This window comes from Schistocerca americana, chromosome 1 (assembly GCF_021461395.2).
Source record: "Schistocerca americana isolate TAMUIC-IGC-003095 chromosome 1, iqSchAmer2.1, whole genome shotgun sequence".
NCBI lineage: Eukaryota > Metazoa > Arthropoda > Insecta > Orthoptera > Acrididae > Schistocerca > Schistocerca americana.
The window spans coordinates 479,331,083-479,358,702 of NC_060119.1; the positions used below are offsets into that span (position 1 = coordinate 479,331,083).

A 27,620-nucleotide genomic window follows, 5' to 3' on the forward strand; every position below is an offset into this window, starting at 1 on the left:
GTAAAATTTTTTGTGGGGAGCATGGGGGCTATGTAAGTAGGCTGTTTAGGTTTTTTTATTGGTAACGCCACCTCTGTATGAAAATCACTGGCTGTGCTGTGTGCAGTCTGTGGCTGCTTTGCATTGTTGTAATACTCGCCATTGTAGTGTTGGGCAGCGGCAGCTGGGTGTGAACAGCGCGTAGCGTTGTGCAGTTGGAGGTGAGCCGCCAGCAGTGGTGGATGTGGGGAGAGAGATGGCGGAGTTTTGAAATTTGTCATGAACTGCTATATTTATATATGATGATATCAAGGTAAATACATTGTTTGTTCTCTATTAATATCTTTCATTTGCTAACTATCCCTATCAGTAGTTAGTGCCTTCCGTAGTTTGAATCTTTTATTTAGCTGGCAGTAGTGGTGCTCGCTGTATTGCAGTAGCTCGAGTAACCAAGATTTTTGTGAGGTAAGTGATTTGTGAAACGTATAGGTTAATGTTAGTCAGGGCCATTCTTTTGTAGGGATTTTTGAAAGTCAGATTGCGTTGCGCTAAAAACATTGTGTGTCAGTTTAAGCACAGTCATGTATATTTCTTCTATGGGGACGTTTCAACCGATACTGGACTAGCATTCTGGAGCACGACGGTTCAAACTTACGCTGGCGATCCTAATCCAGGTTTTCCGTGACTTCCCTAAATTGCTTCAGGCAAATACTGCGATGGTACCTTTGAAATTGCATGGCCGATTTCCTTCCCAATTGTAGCCTAATCCGAGCTTGTGCTCCGTCTGTATTGGTCTCGTTGTCGACAGGACGTTAAACAATGATCTCCTCCTCCTTCTCCTCAGACTAACTGGCATACCAGGGCGCCACCTATGTGCTGTAGTGCGTCACATCGCCGCTATGCGCCCAGTGTCAGAACTTAATGACTGTGCTGAGGTATTTCACAACAACGGGAACAAACAAAACAGAAAAATCTATACATTCTTTAGCCTCCTCTCTGTAATGGCAAGACATTCGCTAAAATCATTGTCATGCCAACTGCATAGGAAATAACATTGATTTTTAATCAAACACAGAAGCAATCTGCCATTAGCAGCGTCTATAGCACAATTGGCCGTTTGCAAGACGTGAACGAAATCACAGAACGGAGCAATGGAATGAATCACCACCGGGTCTCGGATTTAAAGATTCTGTAATTTTTTTTGTTTAATTTTGAATTAAATCTATTTTAACGGCCTGTGAGAAACAAGTTATTGTTTCACCCTACCGTATTATATCCAACAATGTATATCGGAATACTACAGCTCCGATTAGACTTCTTCTCAATACTGACAAATTAAGATTTAAATGATGATCAGGAAAGGAGATTCCGTACCATCAGAACAATTCTCAGCATCTGTAAAAGGAAGTTTTGAGACCTTTAAACTGGAGAAAGAAGCAACAGGTATGAACGGAATATATTTGAAACGCGTACATTTTTGAATGTGATTGTACTCTTCGTCTCGCGAGTTGATAGACTTTAACAACAAAGGCGGGAGACTGATACAGCAAGTTTAAATACTAATATTACAAAAGCGAAAGTATTGTGTTGTGTGCATCTGGGGACCTAGAAACGACGGAGAGGCTTCATCCCCGCCGTAGCCCGCAGTGGTTCACAACCCCACAAGAGGCTACAGCAGTCCACTCACCCCACCGCCGCCCCACACCGAACCCAGGGTTATTGTGCGGTTCGGCCCTGAGTGGAGTGAAGTGGTGTGTCTGCAACCAGTCTATTAAGATGGGACGACATGATGTGTAACTGAATGGCGTAATGGAGCTGTTGTCTTTAGAAGCACCGTGAATAATTTTTCCCGATTTATCAATGCGGAATGTCCATGGTATCTTAAAGGAATGGTGTGCCACACAGTCATATAACGTGGGTTAAGAACAATAGTCGTAAAAAAATCCTAACCAGCTGGGATTGGAGATGAGTGTCTGGTCTTGTCAATGACAATCGATTACAAGCCAGACAGGAATTGCTGCTGTCAGTGAATGCAGCGGCAACTCAAGCATTTTCCTAGCAAACTACATGAAATAAAAACGCTATTACTTTCAGCAGCGTGTCAAACCGTTCGTCTTCTATAGCCAAGCAATACACTAACTGGGCTTTAGATGACGGGTTTCTAGAGTGGTCTGACGAGTTACGATGTTGCCTCTTTTCAAGTGACTCATGGTGGTGCGATGGCCCATTGAGGAGCCTAACCTACAGTGTGACAGAGTTTATATCAGGCCAGAGATGGTTCTGCAAGGTATTGGGGGATGTTCTTTATGCCATGACTTTTGCCTGCCCATTCGCTTTCAATGGAACGTGAACTGGGATGCTTATTTCAAAATTATTGATAAATAAATGTTGTCTTTCCTTCTAGATTTCATGGCAGGTATTCTGTGGACACTTCCATCTTCCAAGATAACCGCCGTGTTCTCAGAGCTGTCCCATATGCTCCTGGTTTCAAAAAATGGTTCAAGTGGCTCTGAGCACTAGGGGACTCTACATCTGACGTCAGCAGTCCCCTAGAACTTAGAACTACTTAAACCTAACTAACCTAAGGACATCACACACATGCATGCCCGAGTAGGATTCGAACCTGCGACCGTAGTGGTCGCGCGATTCCAGGCTGAAGCACCTAGAACCGCTCGGCCACACCGGCCGGCGTTCCTGGTTTAATTAACACTCAGGAACCTTACCACACCGCTAGTGCCTCGATAAATTCTTTAGAAAATCTCTGGGATTGTTTGGAACAGCAGATGAAACGTCTGAATTGACATCCCCGCAATCTGGTTGCTCTACAGGATATAATCATCAGTGAGTGCTTTGAGCTGGATGTGGAATACCTGAGGAATCTTTCTGACTCAGTTCCTCGCCGTTTTCAAGACTAAAGGCGATGTTATACTCTAGTTGCCTTATGTCTGCTGTGGGTGACTATTTATTTTTGTTTAGTGAGTGTGCGACAGTACTGCCAGTCTAACTGAGCCTTTAGTTAGTCGCCTAATTAGTCGACGACGTTGTGCTTATTTGTAATTTCACTAAGTGATGGCCTACCATGAGAAATGGCATCACAACAGGAAAACGATGAACGAGTGTTATTCGCGTTGCTTGATTAAAACATGTCAGCCAGATTCAGAGGAAGTCCACATCTGTGTACCACACGTTGTACTCCGAAATGGTTCAAATGGCTCTGAGCACTATGGGACTTAACATCTGAGGTCATCATTCCCCTAGGACTTAGAACTACTTAAACGTAACTAACCTAAGGACATCACACACATCCATCTCCGAGGCAGGATCCGAACCTGCGACCGTAGCGGTCGCGCGGTTCCTGGCTGAAGCGCCTAGAACTGCTCGGCCACAACGGCCGGCCGCCGTACTCCAATTTAAGTAACATTGTGACCGACAGATATCTGTGGTGGGGAGCAGAATTACCGGCTCGTACACAACGTGCCAAGAGTTCATGCTGTCGACAGTTGCCCGCACTCGAAAAATGAATACTCTGTGCGGCCTGCCTCGACTGGTCCCCTCCCACAACTTGGAGCCTACGTCGCTTGGGAATACATTGCTACTTGTTTCTGCAGAAGAGGCATGTCACCGAAACGTTGATAACAAAGTTATTTTAAAGAAACGCAGTATCGGCTGACGTACTTTTTGCACGGTGGCTCTCTTCTGAAGAGGTCCGCTAGCCCAGCCGCGAGGTCCATCCTGGGCCCTGGCAGCATGTCAACGTCTGGGCAGAGCGTGAGCTTCGTGGGGCAGGCGAGCCTGGCCGTGTTCCTGGCCAGGTTCTGCGGGTACGACAGCTGCTCCCCCACAGGGTGCGCCTGGCGCCACAGCAGCCGCTGCAGCACCTGCTCGTCGTCCTCTCCGCAGTCTGTTTCCTCCAGCTGGTCCCCAGCCGCGACGACGGTGTCATTGGGTGGATGCTCCGTAGGCCACAGTAAGTGGAAGCTCACCTACGATGAAACTACAGTACAGCAACGATTTTGGTTTGCTTGTCTTTGGGAGTAGTGCTGTCTGTGAAGTATTTGGAGCCAGAAAGAGCCGGCCGGAGTGGCCGAGCGGTTCTAGGCGCTATAGTCTGGAACCGCGCGACCGCTGCGGTTGCAGGTTCGAATCCTGGCTCGGGCATGGATGTGTGTGACGTCCTTAGGTTAGTTAGATTTAAGTAGTTCTAAGTTCTAGGGGACTGATGACCTCAGAAGTTAAGTCCCATATTGCTCAGAGCCATTTGAACCATTTTTTTGAGCCACAAAGGAAGCATGCAGTTGGCAAGGAACTTGAAGGACATGAAAAGCAGGGTATACCGTGTAGGAAGATCACAGATAGTAGGTATATGTACTGAACTCTGTTTTCCGAAATTATTTCACTGTGGATGATTGCAGTACGCTTCATCATTTCAATAATCGCACGAACGGCGAAATTACAGATATTGCAATAAGTGACCGAGGGACTGGACATTAGCTAAAACTGCTGAACAGTGAAAAAGCATACCTGTGAGATTCTACAGAATGTACGCGAAAACACGCACGTGCCCCCATCGGTAGGTCGTTGTGGCGACGCAGAATACCCAGCGATTGAAAAAAAGCACAGGTCGCTGCCGTTTTCAAGAAGCGTCGTCGGACAGATGCAAAAAAAATTATAGGCCAACTACTGTAGATGAGAATCACGGCATTGTCCGGGTATTTATTTATTCCAACCTCCATCTTCTCCTCCTTCCTTCCTCTGTCCACCTGCTCTTTCCCCCTCTCTGTGTAATCTTCTTTTTGCCTCTCTCTGTATCCACCTCCTCTTTCCCTCTCTCTATGTCCATCTCCCACTTCCCTTTCTCTGTGTTCATTTCCCCCTGCCCATCTCTCTGTCCGTCTCCTCCTGATCCTCTCTCTATCCGTCTCCTCTGCCCCCTCTCTCTGTCCCTCTCCCCCTCCCCCTTCCCCCTGTCAATCTGCTCCTCCTCCTCTGTGAATCTACTCCTTCCCCCTCTGTTCATCTGCTCCTACTCTCTCCAATTACATCTCCTCCTCCCCATTTGTTTGTCAGTTGACTCCCCCTCTCTCTGTCCCGTTCCTCCTCCCCCTCTGTCATTTGCTCCTCCTCCTCTGTTCATCTGCTGCTTCCACCTCCGTCCTTCTCCTCTGTCCATCTGCTCCTTCCACTTCTGTCCTTCTCCTCTGTCCATCTGCTCCTTCCACCTCTGTCCTTCTCCTCCTACCCCTCTAATTCCATCTCCTCCTCCCCTCTCTCTGTTGATCTCCTCCACCCTCCCTCCCTGCTCATTTTCTCCCCTTTCCTTTCTGTGTCCATCTCCTCCTCTCCCTCTTTATTTCCATCTACTCCTGTTCCCTTTCTCTGTGTACGAAGTCGGTTCCAAAAATTCCGGAAATTTCCCCACAAAATTTTTCTGCGCTTACCTTTCACTTATTGTGCATGGTATCCTTCGAAATATTCTCCTCCGTAATTGATACACCGCTCTCAACGCCTTTTCCACTTACGGAAGCAACCTTGATACGCTTCTTGCTGAATCTCGTCTATCGTTGCAAATCTTCGTTCTTTCAACGGAGTTTTCAACTATGCAAATAGAAAAAGTCCTCAGGGGCGAGGTCTGGAAAGTACGGAGTAGAGGCAGCACAGTGATTTCTTTTTTGTGCAATAGTCACTCACCAACAGGGATGAATGGACCCGTGCGTAATCCTGATGCAAGAGCCATGAACTATCTCGCCACATTTCAGGCCGTTTCCTTCTTACAGGCGTCACAACACGGTCCGATAGTATCATCGATTAACAGTTTGTCCCTGTGGCACGAATTCATAACGAACTAATCCTTCCAGGTCGAAGAAAACTATCAGTATGGCCTTGACGTTTGACTTGACCTCACAAGCTTTTCTTGGTCTTGGAGAATCTTTCTCAAAAATCGTGAAGAAGACTGAATCTTGGTTTCAATATCATACCGTAGACCCACGTCTCATCACCAGTTATGATTCTCTTAAGGAACATCTCGATCTGATTTGTGCGATTCAAATGCTCTTCACAGATTGCGAGGCGAAGGTCTTTATGATTTTGACTCATGAGCGGTGGGACAAACTTCGCGGCAACACAGTGCATTCGAAGATACTGCCTCAGAATTTTATGAGATGATCACCCGAAATGTTATATTCTCCGCAATGTCTCGGACAGTCAGTCTTAGACTGGAACGCTTAGTTTCTTTGACTTTCCTGACGTCAGCATCGTCGGTAAATCTCGAAGGGCGTCGTGAACGAGAGTCATGTTTAACATCCGTCCGACCATTTTTAAAATGTGTGAACCATTCGTAACACCGAGTACAGCTTAAGCACTCATCACTGTAGGCTTCCTGCGTCATTTGGTGTGTCTCTAAAGGTTTTCATGAGTTTCACGCAAAATTTAATGCAGACGCGTTGCTTCTCTGACTCTGCCATGTCGAAATTCGCAAACTGTGCGACACAACGTTCTGCTCAATACAGCACTGTACAGTAACTAACAGAGATATAACACTGAAACATCCGGAAGTTATATATTAGACACAGACGTGTACAGGAATGCCAACCGCATTTCGCTCCAACACACCATTGGCGCGAAGTTACTAGTGTTCCGGAATTTTTTTCAACAGCCCCCGTATTTCCTCGTCGCCCTCAGTCTGTTTATCTCCTCCTCTCCCATCTTTCTGCCTGTATCTTCTTCTCGGTGCCTCTGTACATCTCCTCCTTTTCTCTTTCTCTGTCCTCCTGCTCCTTTCCCCTCGCTCTTGTCCCCCTCCCGTTCTCTGTCCATCTCCTCCTTCTCCTTCCCCCTCGTCGTCTATCTCCTTGTCCTTCCTTCTCTCTCCATGTTGTCGCACATCCCAAAGACGAGCCTGATGGTTCTTATTCCTACATTATTCCTTTTCAGATTCTAACTAAAATGTGCACCAAATCTGACTGAAATCGTGCCGTGGGTTTAGGGAGAGTTTTTAGCCGTGGCTTTGCATGTATACGCACATGTCAATACATTTCATACATGAAACATATTTCACGTGTATTTATACACATGTTTCACCTGTAAGTCTAGCGAATTTCACCCTGAAGTTTCATTTTCATGCAGCTTAACGCTTATGACATTGCATCTCGAGAACTATGAGCTGTAAAAGATACAATTTTTCAGGTATAGCCAGTGGTATATGTGCCTACTGTCTACGAAATTTGTTGTGAATAGAATTAGTAGCAAAGACGTAATAAATTAAAACGTCATGCGTGATGCGGTAATTTACCACGCCTCTCAGTGTTTGTGACATCATACCTCCCGAATCTGTTTTCCTAGGTATATTCAGAACACTAGTTACTGCAGAGGTCAGAGTAATTTTAGATTTAGTGCGGTACTGGAGAGACTACACTTCTGCATCTGTTTTTAATACAATGTTTTACGACATTTTAAATGAGCGCCGCAACTATATAGCTGTATTCAGGATGGGCCTAAGCATGGGGAATCCATTGGCTGCTCTTTTTTTTTCCTGAGTGTATCGTCAAGATCCGGTTACATCAAATATTCAATGTGTTTGATGCCGAAATATACGCGATGTTAGGAGCGCTGGAGCATATGAGATGTGTTGCGACCGCTAAATTCCGACGCCCCGAGTGCTGTTCACTCCCCGCAACAGATAAAGTAATCCAGGATATCCAAGTCTATCTTCTACACGTGTAAAGGTTGGGGATAGAAGTGTCTTTCTGATGGGTACCGGGGTACATGGGTATTAAGGGAAACGAAATGGCGAATGCAGTACCCAAGAAGGCGTGTCGCGATCTTCAGATAGTTTAGTGTGCCATTCCCCTACATGCCACCACCTCGCCATTGAGGCAGAGACTCAAATAATGAGAAGAATCGCTGGAAGAGACGGACAATAAGCTGCTGTCCACACCGCGACCAAGGCATACCTCAGTCTAGCCAAGCAGATGGGATGAGGTCCTCCTTACTCGTCTTCGAGTGGGCCACAGCCCTTTGACGCATGGCGCCTTGCTCCGTTGAGAGGGCCCTCCAATCTGTGGTGTTCGTGGTGTACAGATCACGGTACGCCACAGTCCAGACTATGTTTTATATTCAGACAAGAGGGCAGTACTCCGCTGCCGATAGATTTTCTCTTCGTTTCAACTAACAATAAAACGAATGTGGTACAGCTTTTAATGTTTTCTGAAATGCCCCACTTGTTCCCCAAATTTTTAGGGAGAAACTTTTAACGTGTTATCAGGGTGGATGGTTCATCCACGATGTTTCTAAGTGGTCTGCAAGTCACATTTCCCTGTGTAGTAATTTCAGCTTTCCTCACATATTAATTGTGTTTTCGTTGCCAGTTTTGGAACATCTCATCATTTTGTGCTATCTTAAATGATGTGAGCTAGTGTGATTGTGTGGATGACAGTGAATGAGGTTGGGGAGAGAGCGTGTACTTGTATGACTTGCTCTTCCTTTTTATGCCATTTTAAGCCCACCCCTTCTTAAGGATATTTGTCCGGGCACTGACAACACAGGTCTGCATTTTTGAAAGTTGTTTGAAATTTGATAACTGACTTTTATGTACTTTTCAGCGCTGATTTCAAAAATTCAATCCATTTTTTTCTATCACGCCAGGTTTTCTCACAAAAAAGGCAGTATTTTTGGGTATAATAACAAAATTTAAGCAATTTATCACATTTTTTCAACGTTATAAAATTTTATTTTATTTATAAATCATGTTCTAAACTACATTTCCAGTACACTTCCAATCCTCTTTAAACTCATAAGTCCTTATAATAACTCTTTCGTTTTCTGTCGAAGCTTCTTTTATTGCTTTTCCGGCTGTGGACTCGTTGAGGATCATCTCTTTTTACCATCTAGCAGTAGTCCGCTATCATGTTGACGTTCCATCTTCCTTGATATCTTCTTTCCATTTCTCTGATGTCTTGGTGGAATCATTCGCCATGCTCTTCACTTACATCACCAAGGTTTGCAGGGAAATAGTCAAGATGTGAGTGGAGAAAATGAACTTTAATGCTCATGTACAGCCCAGCTTCTTAAAGTTGTCGAGCATGTCTGCGACGATTGTTTTGTAGTTTGGATGTCTTTTGTTTCCTAGGAAACCGCAAACAACTAATTTAAAAGATGTCCATGGTGCCGTGTCTTTTGTTTCCATTTTGTCCACAAAGTTGGGATCTGTCATTAGTTTTCTGATGTCTGGTCCGACAAAGATTCCTTCTTCTAGCTTTGCCTCGGATAAACCAGGAAACTGTCCACAAAGATATCTGAAACACTCCCGTTCTTTTGGCAATGCCTTAACTAATTGTTTCATCAGCCCCAACCTAATGTGAAGTGGTGAAAGTAACACCTTTTTGGGATCCACAAGGGTTCTCCTCTCAACATTTTTAACCCCTACCTGTACGGTTTTTCTTAAGGGCTAAGCTTTTTTTATGTAATGCTGCTTTCTGTCTTTACTGTTCCATTCACAGAGAAAGCAAGGGTACTTTGTATAGCCACTTTGTTGACCAAGCAGCATTGAAATCACTTTTAAATCACCACATAGTGGCCATTTGTGGTCCGAATAGCAGAGTTTGCTTAAAACCAGTTCAACGTTTTCGTAACATTCTCTTAAGTGAACCGAATATCCAACTGGTATAGAAGCATACTTACTGCCATTGTGTAGAAGTACTGCTTTAAGGGTTCTTTTTGAACAATCAATAAAAAGTCTCCGCTCATCACGAGGAAATTCTATTTTGAAACGTGCCGTAAGTCCAGGAACATCACTGCAAAACACCAGGTCACCTTCTTGAGAGAAGAAAGATAAAGACTCCTTTTCCCTCGATAGATACCAAGAAAAGGATGTACCCGGAACCAACATATGTTTATCTTTCAATGTAGATCCTAAAACCTCTACCTAGGTCTCTAATTAAATCGTTCAGTTCAGATTGTGAGAATGGAATAGGATCGGTTGTGCCAGGGTCGTAGAAATCTCTGTCTTCTTCACTATCACCTTGCTGAGCCAATGGCTCGTTATCATCTATATCATCCAAAGAATCTGGAGGAGAGGGTATTGGTACTTCAGGTCCATGAGGAACAGGGCGAATGGCTGATTGAATGTTACGGTAAGAAATATCGTTTTTTTTTTTTTTTTCAAATTGAAACCTCATACGTTGCACGAACAAAAATAGCAGTCATCATTATGATTTTTGGGCTCCCTCCAAATCATTGGTATTCCAAAACATAAGGGCTGCTTTTTACGTTGAAACCATTGCCTCAGTTTTTCAACACACACTGAACAAACTTTGTGTGGGGCCCAAGGCTTATCTTGATCGCCTAACTTTATACCAAACTAGACGAAATATGCTTTTTCAAGAGAATCAACTTCACAACACAAGAAAACAGTCACTACTTTCAAGCACTACTAACAACAACACGTGAACAGCACAGAGTGAAGACGTACTGTGAACTGGAGGACAATAGCAGAAGCTGACTGCTTGGTGATGGCGGGGGAAGGGGCAGCGCGACAGACAGGCACTGACATGAAAATACTGCTGGTTTCTCCTAATTACTCTTTATTTTACGTATATCTAGTATAAAACGGCTAAATAACAGTTTATGGAGAACCTAAAACCCAAAATTCAAGCTCAATGGAGTACTGAAATATCCAAAAAAGCTGAACTAGACAAGCAGTTTGTGAAATAACTGTACGTGATGGAATTTTTCGCTATTTTTCCCGAAATCAGCGTTGAAAACACTATAAAAATCACTTAAGAAATTTGAAACAATTTTTATGTCACAGACGTGTGTAATCTAGCCGTTGAGAGCCCATAAACCATACAGTCGCAAGCACAACCGATGTCACTCAAAATTCCTTCACGCCCGACACTACGTTAAGTGCACAGATACCTGCGTCATTATTCACAATTCAGGTTAGAATCTAAACTATTTGTGAGGCTGTACCATCCCCAACTAACGGCTTTGCTTTTACTAGAGCTAATAAATTACTCCACCAAGAGGTATTATTTTATGTGATCATGTAATACTTTTTTTCATGTATCGAGTAACTGAATGAGTTCTAGAGATTCACGACAAACTTTCTCCTATTTTCCGCTGTTTCTTTCCAGAACTCTTGGTAAACGTTTGGTAACTGAAATCTCAGAAGTAACAGGCAATTTCGCAATAGAGGGTATAATTATTTTTAATAAGCGTTTGTTTAACTGCACAGTCACTAAATAATTCACAGAAATAACCAGCTACAGCCAACACAGACCCCCTATAGACCGTGAGCCGCGGCAGTATACTTCAATGTTATATGCAACTAACGACACGGGCGACATAAAAAAAAAATCTGATGGTCATACTTACTATCTTCATTATGACGACAATTTTTCCCCGAAGAAGGCTGTCAAGACTACCAAATATTCCGATGACATGGTACCGCCGAATAGTTACGAAGAAAACCCGTAAAACATGGCGTTGCTTTCGGGCTTTTTGTCATCATCTTAGTCCGCAGCTCGTGGTCGTGCGGTAGCGTTCTCGTTTCCCGCGCCCGGGTTCCCGGGTTCGATTCCCGGCGGGTCAGGGATTTTCTCTGCCTCGTGATGACTGGGTGTTGTGTGATGTCCTTAGGTTAGTTAGGTTTAAGTAGTTCTAAGTTCTAGAGGACTGATGACCATAGATGTTAAGTCCCATAGTGCTCAGAGCCATTTGAACCTTTTTTTTTTTGTCATCATCTTAGGTATAACTTTGTGCGTAACTTTTGTCTCTTTTTATGGAAGATATCAGTCGCTCAAATTCTTCTACGTTAAATGCTTCGCCAAACGAGTGCTCTGAACTGTTAGCGATAGCAGGACTGGCTGAACTGTTTATCCGTGTGCGCACAATGGCTACCATGCTGCGACATTATCCTTAGTCAAGGATCACCAAGCCGAGCCCCGATGCATGCTGAAGACATGCGGAAAATGAATAACGCAACTTGCTTTATGTACTAAGAAGGATCTCAGCTTGCATCTTTATGCTACAAGTGTTTATTCAAAAATGGCTCTGGGCACTATGGGACTTAACATCTATGGTCATCAGTCCCCTAGAACTTAGAACTACTTAAACCTAACTAACCTAAGGACATCACACAACACCCAGCCATCACGAGGCAGAGAAAATCCCTGACCCCGCCGGGAATCGAACCCGGGAACCCGGGCGTGGGAAGCGAGAACGCTACCGCACGACCACGAGCTGCGAGCAAGTGTTTATTACCGCACAAGACTGTATAGAGACCATAAATGTATATAAACAGGAGAAAAAATTTAAAAAGCTTCTTGCCACCTTATAATCGCGTTTACTTACGCCAATATGCGCCAGTTGAAATCCAATCTGCAGTGGTTGTACACCTTTTTCTGAGACAGCTCTATTGTTACGCCGCGCGGTCTAGGGCGCCTTGATACGGTTCGCGCGACTCTCCCCGTCGGATGTTCGAGTCCTCCCTCGGGCATGGGTATGTGTGTTCCACTTAGCGTAAGTTAGTTTAAGTTAGATTAAGTTGTGTGGAAGCCTAGGAACCGATGACCTCAGCAGTTTGGTCCCATAGGAACTTACCGCCAATTTCCAATTTTCCTCTATTGTTGCATAAGGGGTGGGTTTCGATAAATTTTATTGCTTTGATTGTTCATATAAACCACCTTACGTGTATTTTCGTTGAAATTTCTCCATGCGTTGCATAGTTATTCTAACTAAACTCCCCTTAACCACTTCGATCCTTGCTTCCATCTGTAGGAAAACTAGGAGTGTTCTCTAGGAGTGTTCTAGTTCAGTTGTGTTTTTTTCCTAGATAGTCATATGGGTCCTATGTTTGACTGAAACTGCTACAGGTGTCTCGGAATTAGGCTTACGCGTCACCACTGTCCCACCTCCACAAATAGAAGTATTAGAGGAGTCTTATTAAGTCCAACAAGCAATGTGTACCAAGTTTGGAACAAATTTCTCCAGGCCTTCCAGAACTATGAACCTTTCAAGATGGACTAATTACTAATGGGAAATAAGACAGCAGAGGACAATGTTGCGTCACTTTTGGAGGAAACACGACGAAGTTTGCCATACGCGATGTAGGTAAACGTGGGAAACCTACATTTGCATGACAACATGGAGAACAGAGCAGCGGTCCCACAGAATATGCGTCTTACCACTAGGCCACGCTGCTCGGCTTAGACTCCCGCTAGACGTATTCAGCTCCCGTGGATGAGATGATGTCACAGATCGTTAAATCCAAACCTTGGTCCCCGTTTATTATTCTTCCGAGCAGGCTATGTCATAGACATGGAGACTTTACATTTTTCTAGCTATGCCTTATTTCAATATTATAGTGCAGACAGTTTATTTACTTGGCCCTTTCAATAATGCATGCTCGCGCGCGTGTGTGACTGTGTGTGGTTCATGCTGTGGATCCTCTCCTGAACTGTGCTGCCAGACTTTCTCACATAGGGCTTTCTGCATTTGTTCACTGATAAGCCAAGATATTATGACCACTGCCCATCGCGACGTTGGAAGCCGCCTGGTGACGTTACGGGTACGTGATGGGCTATTAAAAATATCTAATCTCCGCAGAAACGGATAGGTGATCAACCTAGTGAAGATATAGATGCCAATGGGGAAATACACTGGGATAAGCCACTTTGTCAATGGACAGATTATTATTATGCAAAAAGCCTGTCAACAACTATCTCCAAAACGAGGAAGCTGGTCGATTGTTGGCATGACACTGTCGTGAGTGCCTACGGAAAGAGGTAGAAGTACAGTGAAACTACCACTAGGAGCTAAATGGTTGGACGTCCACTGGTATTCACAAAACGTGGGGTTCGGAGGACTGTCTGTTCTGTAAAGTAGGCTAGATAGTGATCTGTGACAGCTCTGCCGAAAGAGCACAATGCTGGTACACGGACGAGCGTTTCGGAGCACACAGTTCATCGTACATTGTTCAACAACTCTACGTTTTCACATGTTGACCCAACGATATCGTCAGTTACGATTGCAGTTGGCATGGGACCATCGCAATTCGACCGTCGATCAATGGAAACGCGTCGGATCTTGGAGTGAATCACATTTTTGATACACTAGATCGATGGTCGTCTCCATTAATGCCGTCACCGAGGTGAGCGACGGCTCGAAACGAGCAGCGTGCAGGCTGGTGGGATCAGTATTATGTTACAGGAGATATTCTCCCGCTCTTGCGTGGGGTATGTGGTTGTAATTGAACGCACAGTGACAGCTGCGAACCACCTGCATGGAATATATGGCGGTAATCAAAGACACGCTGACAGCTGCGAAGGAACCACCTGCATGGGATATATGGCGGTAATCGAAGACACGCTGACAGCTGCGAAGGAACCACCTGCATGGGATATATGGCGGTAATCGAAGACACGCTGACAGCTGCGAAGGAACCACCTGCATGGGATATATGGCGGTAATCAAAGACACGCTGACAGCTGCGAAGGAACCACCTGCATGGGATATATGGCGGTAATCAAAGACACGCTGACAGCTGCGAAGGAACCACCTGCATGGGATATGTGGTAGTAATCGAAGACTTGCTGACAGCTGCGAAGGAACCACCTGCATTGGATATGTGGTAGTAATCAAAGACATGCTGACAGCTGCGAACCACCTGCGTCCCTTCACACTTGATGCTTTCCCCGACAGCGATGTCATCATTCAGCAGTATATTTGTCTGTGTCTCAGAGCCAAAACTGTGCTACAGTTGTTGGAGAAGCATTTTGGTGAACTCACGTTGATGTCTCGGTGACCAAATTCCCGTGACGCAAATCCAATGGAACCCATCTGAGTCGCTATCCGGCGCCATCACAGTGCACGCAAATCAGCGGCCGTTACTTACGCGAATTACAGGACCTGTAGCACTTTATTTTACAGGTCTGTCTTGTTCACATAAACTTTAACACTTCACTATTACCGTCCTTAGATCTGTTACAAACAAAAACCGGGTGTAACCAACTAGTTCAGTTTGCTGAACCTAAATCTATAACAGGTTTGGTGCTGCATAAGAGAAATTAAACATTCTGATGTAGGTATCAACTTCAAATTATACATGTAGGTCCATAGTATGTGCTAGTGATGGTCAGGATGAATCTGGTATTTATACAAATAACTGAGACCAGCAGAGAGCACTACAGCTAGGGTACATGAGTAACCAGTATTGCAAATGTAATGGTTAAAATGCAGTATGCTTGGTCATTAATTAAAATACATCAAATGGCAAAATGACCGTAGTGATACACAACACGCTGAATTAGATGCATACTTAAAATCCACATAAGAAGTGCAAACAGTAATTTTGTGAAGCTCCTAAGGAACCAAACTGCTGAGGTCATCGGTCCCTAGACTTACTCACTACTTAAACTAACTTATGCTAAGAGCAACACACATACCCGTGCCCGAGGCAGGTCTCGAACCTCCGGCGGGAGGGACCGCGCAATCCGTGACATGCCGCCCTAAACTGCGCGGCCACTCCGCGCGGCGAAGCTCCTAGCCTGGCAAAGTAAAGTACGCAATTGTGTAAAAGCCAGTATAAGTGGTACAAGAATAAAATCACATCTATAAAATGAAATCTTTCAGCATGATAAAACAATTAAACTGTAACAGTAAGTGTAAGGTAATTAACGAAACAGTAACTAGTAATTAAAAAGTCGATAGTCGACAGTAGACCCGGAGTGGGCTCTCAATGGCACCGCCTCGTGGCTTCTTTGTGTGACGTTCTTGGTTTCTTGTGGCGGAACTTGCGGAGGGGCTCCATTGTCATTGTCATCGGCTCTCTGGCGTTTGTCTAATTGCGCTTTTATTTTACTGTAAGAGTGTGTTTATATGGTAACTTTGTAATTTTGTGCTATTCTACTTTTTTGCGTTTAGGTTTCTTTGGCACTTTATAACAGTTTTTGGCTGTACGGTCCCTGTAACCCAAAGCCAAAATAAAAAAAAAGAAAGACTTGCTGAGGAAGGCCCAGCCGCGTCGTCGCTGGCGGCGCCGCACACGGGGGGCACGTCAACCCGGTAGGTCGCTCGGCGCTGTTCAAACTAGTAGGTTTCTGAATACATCAGAATAAGCATTCAGATTAATCGCATTCTGCTCATTTAGCAGAATGGTTGTCGTTTTCTGTGTACATAAATCTCCATTTCCTCTAGTAGATTCAGTAATTGTCCAAAAAAATGGTTCAAATGGCTCTGAGCACTATGGGACTTAACCGCTGTGGTCATTAGTCCCCTAGAACATAGAACTACTTAAACCTAAGTAACCTAAGGACATCACACACATCCATGCCCGAGGCAGGATTCGAACCTGCGACCGTAGCAGTCGCGCGGTTCCGGACTGCGCGCCTAGAAGTAATTGTCCCTTTGGCGTCATATGCAACACTTTCATATTATGGTCTATGTTTCTGTTCGAATGTTTTTCTCTGAAAGTGTACCGAAAGCGCTCTTATTTTGGTTATACATAATGCTCCCTAAAACGAGTCGAAATTCCTTCCCATCTGACCGATATAAAACTTGTCACAGTCTCTACAGTTGATGTTATAGACACCAGATTGTAAATAAGTGTTGCCGATGTTGCCAACTTTGTGACGAAGTCTAAAACCAGTTGTACTTATCGTTAGAAATCCAAATTTTACTTTCATTTTTCTGAAAGCACGGTGAGCTTAATTTTTTCGTACACCCCGCCCATTCTTTCTGCTACCTTGCACATTTCACTTTCGTCACCTTTTTACTGTAGTATGGTGTCGTCTACATAACGTCTGTGATACACGGTTTTTTCGCAGACATGAGGAGTTTGTTCAAAATACTTATTTTATAGCTCACTTAAAAATATCTCAGGTAAGACACCGACTAACCGTTGCCCTTTGCGAGTCTGTTCTTTTGATAGAAAATCTTATCGTTAAACTAAAACTAATTAAATGACAACACAAGTTCTAATATTTTCCAAGCGTTCTGTTATTTCCCCTTGACTAACCTTCTTGTATATCAGCACGTTCTTCTTTATAACCTCCAGCTGGGAATGGTAAATGCTTAATACCATTCGCTAATTCGTAATTATTCTCGACACTGAATGACTTTTTATTAAGTATATGCTGCTTTCAGTTTTTTGTTGCATTCCCGGTTCAGTTAGTAATTGGGACATGACATATTGTTCATAATCGGCATAATCGGTTCACCCTCTTGCGGAATTTAATTTGCAAACGAAGCGGAGGAATGGACGGATTCACCATTTTTAATCTACGTTTCTCTTTCTCATCTGGAAACAAAAATATACTGTTTTAAATTGTTTTCCTTATGTCTGATTGCAATTTGTTCACAGGATTTCTCTTGACTTCGACTATGTTGTTATCTGCAAGTTTTTTGGTCAGCGTTGCCGTTGGTCACACCACTACTGGCGCGATCTCTTTGCAGCTGCATCAAGGGTCGCAGAATCGAATCTCGCTCGTACTACGGATTTTCAGTCTTCGTTGCAACCTGGTCTTCTCCTCTCAGCGATGACAGAAGTTTGCCCATATGACAGGTAATTGCGATTCCCCTTTCCCCATTAGATAACCGGTGTAGGTTAGTGACGTACAAGTCACCGAAGTAGCATCGAATTGAATCACTTGCACCGGGCCTTGAGCCACACGGAGTTATTATTATTATCAAGGGAAACTGTAACAATGATAGCCATGATCACCGTCTGTGGTACTCCAGGAGTCTTCGTACTGGCCGTGTGGATGCTTGTCTTGCAGCATAGAAGGCCATTTCCAGCTCATGCTACATGCCATGACTATACAATACTTCATATAGGAGCAAATAATATGCCTTTCCTCACAAGCGCTAATCACGTGGCGTCGCTACGATCCTGCACGGCGTCGTGTACGACCCTCCCGAACTGATCGATTCCATATGTGTCTGACATTCAAAGATTTTCAGATCGATGGGAGCAGTCATATCGCAGAATGATAAACTGCAGCCTCAATGCATTAAAATGCTGCCGTTGTTGAATTCCGACACATACTGATAGATTTTTCTACTCCTAACACGAGGCGTAATACGAGCTTCTGACGAACAATGACTAGTCAAACGCGATTTCTGGATAAGAAACTAGCCGTATAATCCTTCCTTACATACACCATGTAAATTTAGTTACTCCTGCTGCTCTGTGTGATTGCAGTGAAATGGGGAAAGGAAATCGCAACACCAAAAACGAGTCATGGGACATAAACGAAAGTTGGTAAGCGTGTTTTTACATCTGGAAGATGATGTCTATTCAGATTGCACGCCACCGCTTCAGAGTAGTCATTAGTGGCGCCCCTATGAAGATGCAAAACAAGTTTGATTTAAGTACACGCCGTAACGGTCCTGAAGTTTAGTTGTCTTAGAGATTGGACGTGGTGAGTTTATGTCAACCAAGAATGCCTTTAAGGCGCCAAGGACGCCATTTACAGCACCTCACTGAGTTTGAACGAGATCCTGCAACAGTGCTATGAGGAACTGTATGACCCTTCTGCGATACTGCAGCAAGACTTGGTAAGAATGTAGCCACTCTACATGGCTGCTGGCAACGGTGGTCGGAAGACTGGACGGTTGGTTGTAAGTTGTAAGAAGACTTGTCTCCGGAGGGCCACGTCACACTACCGACAGGCAAGACAGTCGTGTTCGGCGTATGGTTCTGGCGCATCGTACTGTATCTGCAGCGCTGATATGAGCAGTAGTTGGCAACACAGTAAACTATTACAAATCATTTACTATGAGGACAGCTCCGAGCCAGATGCCCTGCAGCGTGCATTCCTTTGACCAGAAACCACCGCCATTTGCTACTTCGATAGTGTCAAGCAACAGCTCGTTGGAAGGCATGGAGGCCTGTTGAGTTTCCTAATGCCTCAGTGCCAGTGGTGGCCGTGTTTTGGTTAGAAGTAGGCCAGCCAACCTGTCACGTGCTAGACGCGCTACACCTACATCTGGAGTTACGGTCTGGGGCGCAATTTCTTATGACAGCAGTAACGCTCTCTTGGTTGTCCCACATAGCCTCATCGGAAATTTGTACAATCTTCTGATTCTACCTGTCGTGTTGCCACACACGAACAGCATTTCATGGAGTGTTTTTCAACAAATAATTCTCGCCCACTTACCGCTGATGTAATCCAACATGCTCTATGGAGTGTCGACATGTTGCTGCGCATGCTCGATCACCATATCTGTCTCCAATTGACACATGTGGAACATCATCAGACGACAACTTCTGCGTCATCCACAAACAGCATTAGGCGTTCCTGTATTGACCGACCGACCAAGTGCAACCCCCATGGAACTCCATCCCACAAACTGACAACCGGCACCTGTACAACACAATGTATGCACGTCTGCATACTCACATTCAACGTTCTGGTAGTACACAGCATTTCACATTTGCAATGGCTTATCTCGCTCTTACATTAACCTGTGCTCTTGCAATGTTAATCACTTAAATATGTTACCTAGACAAATGTAATTCCGAAATTGCATTACTCTACGTTAATTAATTTTTCGGTTTGCGATTTTTTTCCGTCAGTGTAATAGACTTCACGCTAATTTGAGGTATGTTACATGTCGCCTTCGTGGTGTTGCAGGTTTAATAGCCACAAGTAAAAACCACACGTTTGCAGATATAAAGTTAGTGCAAAAATGTTTGAGTAGTTAATGTTTTTACTGGCAGAGACGCAAGAAATGACTTACTTACTTACTTACCCTACTTCGCACGTGTTGCCTACAGCGCCTGAGGAACATGATGTAGGCGAGCAGCAGGCGGACGTCGTCCCCCGCGGCGAAGAGCGCGACGGAGAGGGGCCCGCTCCAGGAGCGCGCCTGGCGCTCCACGTGGTGCACGTGCGACAGCGAGGCGTGCAGCGCCAGGCACGTGGTCCAGTCCCCCGCTGACGTAGGCAGCTGCTGCCAGCGGTCGCCCACCGACACGAACTGCCGCACGCGGTACTTCTGAGAGGCGTCCATCACCGACAGTGGGGTCAACACCAGTGCGGGCGCTTCCTGCAAAGCACCGTGGTAACGATAAGCAAGCAGATACAGGCGGGCGTAATCTTCATCGACGGCATCTTAGTGCCCACTAACACGTTCCTTAAAGCGCAGAACAAAATCGCGAGTACCTAGACTTGTCACAACGTGCACGTCAGATGTCAGTCTGCATGTGTAGAGAAAAAGCTGTCACGGCGTCCAGTGCTAAGAGAAAACCAGCAAGTCTTACTTCCTCTACAGTCACTGCGTTATATGCGGTAGCAGTGAAAAACACAAAAAGAAAAAATGGTCACTGCCAATGAAATACAGTGAAACCTTCCCGTCTCCTCTATACCTCTTTTGCGTTACGCAACCTTCCCTTCTACAGTAACCTATCAAACCTTCTCTTACGATTTCTATCTCTTGCTTAATAATAACAAATGAAATCTTCCCTTTGAAATTTATTCTCTTTCTAAATCTTCGCATACAAATTTAATTGGTGCTTATTAAAGTGATTTTCTGATTATTTCGACGACACATAGAATGTGCAATAACCCAAAACTATTCCTTACCTTTTTTACTGATGCTGGATCGCCATCTGACTGCTACATCGAACTGCGACATGAATATACTTACTCTGTTTTACTATACTTTATTAGCTGGTGGTGGTCTGTCATAATAAGTGGCTGTATTTATTACCAAAGCTGACGTTATTATTTAATAGCAAAGCTGACGTTATTCTTTAATTAATTTGAGTGATGTTAGGTAATTCATAGTTAAACTTTTTCCTGACAACAATAAAATTTTGCAAAGTTTTACATTGATGGTTTTTGGGATGGATTATAATCAGTAATGCAATATTGCTGGCAAAAATTAATTATATTCTGAATGAAACGATTTTACAAACGTTCAAATGGGACTTACTTTTTACAATAATCTTACAGCTAGCATTGCGCAAACATACCTTCAGTAGTCTTAAGTTTCTCAAAAAAATAATTCAATAATATTAGTTCCTCTTATCATAATAATTAGCTGATGTCTCTGTACATCCGTTTATAATCTCTTGTAAAACATAGCTGGTGGCTGGCAGGCACACCGCTCCTCTCAACCTCTCGCTTCAGACCTGCTACCGACTCGCTTCACTTCTCGCTTACTACTGACTTCCTACGAACGCTAAAGTGCGGTTTCTCCCACCAACGATGCTTTCTGGTGCAGACAATCGCTACTACCATTACAAAATGCATCAATGTGCGGTCTTTCCCGCTCTTTTTAAAATATCAATCTGCGGTCTCTCCTGCCAACAATACTTTGGTGCAGACATTCCCTGCTACCACAATTATTTCCAACATGACAAATATTAATTATTCCTACTTAATCCTATTAATGAAATATAAACATCTTTCATAAATTATTGTTTGACAACAGACAATATAAATATACACGTCTTACAACTGGATGAGCAGTTAGAGAACAAATACCTGTCTCGATATTAACTAACGATGAGCGAGGATAATTATCGATTCGTACTAGACTCTGTGCAGCAGAAATTAATGGAAACACTTTCCCGAGAAGTTACCAGCTATTCTATGGTTCCACGCTACTGGTGTCCTGAAGTCTGTGAAAAAACTTTATTTTTGCTACATAAACATCGTCATCGCCAGCAACACTTCTCTTTGAGATCTCAATCAAACGTCTCTCTCGGTAGTAAGGTGAAAGCAGACTTTTTCTTTTCTTTTTAAATTCACCCATTGATGTCTTTCAAATACAGCACATTTCGTTTAATGCTGTATCGCGTTTGGTCCTGTTGTGATAATATGTACATCTGATGACAAAATAAACGGCTTTATTTCATATTGTGAATTAGCTCACATGTTCTTTGCATCAATTTTCCATTTTCAACCTTATTTCTTCTCAGAATCACATTGACATTCCCCCTCCCCGCAGGAGCCGTAAAGTGCACGGCTGCAGACAGACGCCTGAGGGCATGCATTTGAGTAAACGCTTCAGCTACTATCGGCAGTACTCGTGAAGCATTGTATGCCCTATCATGCATGATTTTAGAATTGCCTTCGATTCTGTGATATATGCAGCAGCAGGCTGGGGGAAATGAATTTATGCAGTCTGCGAAACTCCACACACACTTTCGTGCTAAAGGGAATCTGTGACTCAGCACTGAACGGCTCACATAAGTGTAGCAACCTCACTAGAAGGAGGCAATGACTTGTGCAGTTTTCTTTTTAAGGGCGTCAACTACTATGTTTGGTTTATACTCATTGTTAACTGCTAAAAGAATTACTACGCTAAGCACTTCTGCCATCGAGTCTAACTCAAAAAAATATTTCTCTATTCCTTTCGTGGGGCCTATCCCTTATCAGATCCAACGTATTCTTCGAAAGAAATACGACTGCAACGTTGCTTTTTCTACTAATAACAATTTGGAAAAAAACTTAGTTCATAATTTACATTCTATTCGTTCCCCCTTAGAAAATTCTGGTGTCTACAAAATTGTCTGCGATACTTGCACCTCTTACTATATAGGACAAACTGGACGTGCCTTCACTACCAGATATGAAGAACACTTGCTAAGAAAAAATGGCACTAGCCCCCAAAATTCATCTTTTGCCGACCGTCTTCTAATTACAGGTCATTCACCTAAAACCATATGAGATAGCAACATTTTGCACACCGAAAAGAAAGGGCGTAGACAAGACAGTCTAGAAGAATTAGAGATTTTCAAGCATCTAGCTCGAAAGGATAGCCTCATTCTTAACGAACTGTTACAGCTACGTAACAAAAATTTTTTCAACGGTATAAAGCCGTTAATCGATATGTGACTACGGGTCTCCTTGTGCAGGTTGCCAAAATGTTCTTTTTCTTCTAAGGTAGTCCCATGTTTTCTAATTATCAAATGTTTCTTGGCTGTATTTCACGTGAATATTGCTTTCTAAAAGTTGTCATTCAGTCCTATCTACATTTTCATAATGATACTTTCATGTTTTACCTTACTGTTATAAGCTTTGATGTAGACAAAATATTATGTTGTACGCTACTATCAAACAAACATTGCTTTCCATTATGTACCAAATACTTTTACTGAAAGCTGCACTGTACTTCAGAGTGACACAGATACATTATAGTATTTTTCAACATAGAAGTAAAGTTTCGAAACAACGCTCAGAACACTATACTATACCAGTCGTTCAGTTCCTCGGCTATGGAAATCTGCTCCTTGGTCATGGGGCAATTCGTAAACCGCTGTGTGAACGTCCTCATTATAATCATTTCTGCCTATATTTCAATGTGAAGTAGCCTAACTGTATCTACGGCTACTAGATGGCGCGCTCGTTGCAGTGCCATGTTCACCTGGCCGCATTTGTTAACGCGGGCACCTCAGTCCGTTTACAGCCTGCACCACGCAAGTAACGAGCAGCCATTAGTGGCTCGCCATTACAGTTTTGTTATCTTAAATATCTTTGTGACTAATGCCATTTTGGCATATTTATTATTTTATAAATGACATATAAGTACTGCCAGTCTTTCACGATAATTCCGTACTAATAGTTTGTATCATACGTTTTCAGTCATAATTCTGTGAACATTTTATAGACCATTCTTTGGTGTAAATTCTGAGGAAGACACTCCTAGCAGTGTCGAAACCCGGTTAATTCGTTAAAAATTAGTGACCGAGGGCTGTTTTCTTTTAGTTATTGTTAGTTTGTTTATTGTACGGAGGGATTTCAAAAAGTAACTTACACATTATTTCGAAAGGCCAAGCAACTTTTACTGAAAGCTGCACTGTACTTCAGAGTGACACAGATACATTCTAGTATTTTCCAACATAGAAGTAAAGATTCGAAACAACGCTCAGAACACTATACTATACCAGTCGTTCAGTTCCTCGGCTATAGAAATCTGCTCCTTGGTCATGGGGCAATTCGAAAACCGCTGTGTGAACGTCCTCATCGAAAAATCTGCGACAGCCTTCAATCAGTTACTGGACTGCTGGACATCGCCGCCTGTAACGGATGTCGATGATCTTGCTTCCCATTCCGGATCACTCATGTCCTTTGCGGCCTTGATCATATTGTTGGCACCATTCCACCGTGGCTAGAAGCCGCGTTGCATTTGGTCCATATATCGCCAGCATTTCAAGGTGAATGTATGTGCAGTGTAAAGGTTTTGTCCACATGAATAGTACTGTCTAGCATACTACAGCTTTGGAGCACTTTTCCCGTTGTCACGGCATTTCACTCCCCGACGCTGGTGCATCTGTTGTCCATAACGCAGCAGAACTGGGCGTGCAGGAAATGCAGTATGTGAACTCTCGTCTGACAACACGCCACTCTTGTTCCACAATGGGCTTAGCGTGGGCTTATACGTGTTTTTTGAGGTCCCCTCGTATTACGGGCTTCTATGTCGAAGCGAGTCACTTACACCGAGGTGACAAAAGTCATGGAATACCTCCGAACAGCGTGGTGGATCTCCTTTTCCTCGGCGTAGTGTAGCAGCCGGACGGTGTGACCGAGCGGTTCTAGGCGCTACAGTCTGGAACCGCGCGACCGCTACGGTCGCAAGTTCGAGTCCTGCCTCGGGCATGGATGTGTGTGATGTCCTTCGGTTAGTTAGGTTTAAGTAGTTCTAAGTTCTAGGGGACTGATGACCTCAGTAGTTAAGTCCCATAGTGCTCAGAGCCATTTTTTTAATGACATTCACGTATCGTACGCCCGTTACGGCGCCTTCCATGACCACCAGCGGCGTACGTCGGCCCCATATAATGCCACCCCAAAACAGCAGGGAACCTCCACCTAGCTCCACTCGCTGAACAGTGTGTCTAAGACGTTCAGCCTGACCGGGTTGCCTCCCAACACGTCTCCGACGATTGTCTGGTTGAAGGCATACGCGATCCTCATCGGTGAAGAGTATGTGATGGCAATCCTGAGCTGTCCATTCGGCATGTTGTTGGCTCCATCCGTACCGCGCTGGATGGTGTCGTGGTTGCAAAGATGGACCTCTCCATGGACATCGGGAGTGAAGTTGCGCATAATGCAGCCTACTTCGCACAGTTTGAGTTGTAACGCGACATCCTGTGGCTACACTAAAAGCATTATTCAACATGGTGGCGTTGCTGTCAGGGCTCCTCCGAGCCATAATCCGTAGGTAGCGGTCATCCACTACAGCAATAGCCCGTGGGCGGCCTGAGCGTGACAAATCATCGACGGTTCCTGTCTCTCTGTATCTCATCCAAGCCCGAACATCGCTTTGGTTCACTCCGAGACGCCTGGACACTTCCCTTGTTGAGAGCCCTTCCCGGCACAAAGTAACAATCCGGACGCGATCGAACCGCGGTATTGACCGTCTAGGCATGGTTGAAGTACAGACAACACGAGCACTGTACCTCCTTCCTGGTGCAATGACTGGAACTGATAGGCTGTCGGACCCTCTCCGTCTAATAGGCGCTGCTCATGCATGGTTGTTCACATCTTTGGGCGGGTTTAGTGACATCTCTGAACTGTCTAAGGGACTGTGTCTGTGATACAATATCCAAAGTCAACTCCTATCTTCAGGAGTTCTGGGAACCAGGGTGATGGAAAACCTTTTTTGATGTGTGTATAACATACATGTGTTAATGTCTTATAATTTGAGATGTAAGCGATGCTTAGTAATGTGCGTCAGCCCTCTTCCAGGCACTTAAATCTTATTTGCAGAGTATCCATGTGGATGTAGCACTTCGCGAGAAACAGCTCATGAGGCTGGTGTTGAGCTATCACGGTAGAACAGTATTCCCGACGACGTCATACTCATTAACCAATAACAGCGTGACACACGGGAATGGCCTACCTGTTGCCTTGGTACGTCCTACATTGATTTCTGCGGTTATTTCACGCAGCGTTGATTGTTTCTGAGCACTGATAACTCTACGTAAACGCCGCTGCTCTCGGTCGTTAAGTGAAGGCCGTCGGCCACTGCGTTGTCCGTGGTGAGAGGTAATGCCTGAAATTTTATATTCTCAGCACACTCTTGACACTGTGCATTTCGGAGTGTTGAAATCCCTAACGACTTCCGAAATGGGATGTTCCATGCGTCTAGCTCCAACTACCATTCCGCGTTCGAAGTCTGTTAATTCTTTTCGAGCGGCCATAATCTCTTCGGAAATCTTTTCACATGAATCAACTGAGTCCAATGACAGTTCTGCCAAAGCACTGCCATTTTATTCCATATGTACGCAATATTACCACCATATGTATTTGTCCACATCGCTATTCCGTGACTTGTCACCGTAGTATGCATAGATACATCTGGATGGTTCTGCGGTGCAATCTTTACTTTCTTTTGTGTGTGTGTTTTTACGAGGCGTGTATTCGTCTATATTAAATGTGTAGTTTAGATTTACACCACCTTTAGTGGTATTATTTAGTAGATCTCTTAGTGACAAACAGTCCTGAGCAAATAGTGAGCGACGTGGTGTATACAAGAGTTAGTGACTGCACGGTCGGTGTAGCAGTACTAAATCCGTAACATACAAATCCATCCAAAATAAACGCAAAATATTTTTACATTAAAAAATCCAAAATAAGTTCGCTTGACACTGTCCTAAAGGCAGTCCCCATTCCTTCCATACTACGTCAGCTAGATGTGGCTTAAATTCAATCAAATAGTGATGACGGCAGCCGAGCGTAAGTTAATAAGAAGTGGAACACTACCTCCGCCCCCCCCCCCCCCCACACACACATAATTCACAAAGTAGTCAGGACACTTGGAGGACTAACAAAAAAAGCAACCCAGGAGTCTCAGTACTATCACACCAGGAACCGGAGCCTTACGAAGATGACGAATACTATCCGCCAGCGTTCGTTTTGCTCGGAACCTCCCTATATGGATACAGCCACCGTCACACTGTGCCCAGAACCAGGTAGACTTCGTCTGGAAAGGTGACGTCGTGCCGCTCCTGCATGCAACGTCGGTCGCGCGGCTCTGCCCCATCAAGGGAAGCTTCAACAATGACCGCCGTCCTGGCAGTCCGTGGTATTCCAGACGTGGGCGTACTGTCTTTTTAATGCTTGCCTTGCTGCAGACAGGCCCATTTCTTGACTCGAGGTGCGTCACGTGGCTGTACGATTCTGCACACCAGAACGAACAATATGTCTGTCCTCTCAGGCACCAGTCTCGTTGGGCCTTTGACATCTTGCACGGCCTTTAGCATTACCTACTTGAAACTATCGATTCCTTGTTCTGATGACAGTAGTTGGATTCCGACCAACGCGCACAGCAACCTCTCTTTCGACAGGCCACGATCCTGCTACTAATGAAATTGTTGGCCGGGATATCCAATCTGGGATAGGATACATGGCAGCCAGTCGCACTGACCACTCAGGTAGGACGCGGATATCCTGCTGACGTCACAGTGCGACAACTACTTGTAGAATTTTCTCCTATTTACACGAGATATAACGAGAATTTATCGGAGACAAACAACATTTAAATGTCGCTTCTAATGGAAAACTTGCTGAATAATGTTTCTTTATGCACATTATGTGTGAGGAGCTGTCAAATGAAAACTGAACACCCGCCACAACGGACAATGGAATGGTTTCATCGAAAAGTAATCGGCATACGTGTTAAGACGTTAGTGA

At 44.3% G+C, this 27,620-nt stretch overlaps 1 protein-coding gene across 1 annotated transcript in view; it reads right to left on the bottom strand.

Annotated features, from left to right (window-relative positions):
- Positions 1 to 27,620, bottom strand: part of LOC124624054 (beta-1,4-glucuronyltransferase 1-like) — a 165,778-nt gene that overhangs the window by 69,278 nt on the left and 68,880 nt on the right. The window contains exons 2-3 of the mRNA XM_047149082.1: positions 19,729 to 20,025; positions 3,655 to 3,962 (exon numbers count right to left, since the gene is read on the bottom strand). Coding sequence (XP_047005038.1) covers positions 3,655 to 3,962; positions 19,729 to 20,025 — 605 coding nt within the window. The remainder of the gene's footprint in view (positions 1 to 3,654; positions 3,963 to 19,728; positions 20,026 to 27,620) is intronic.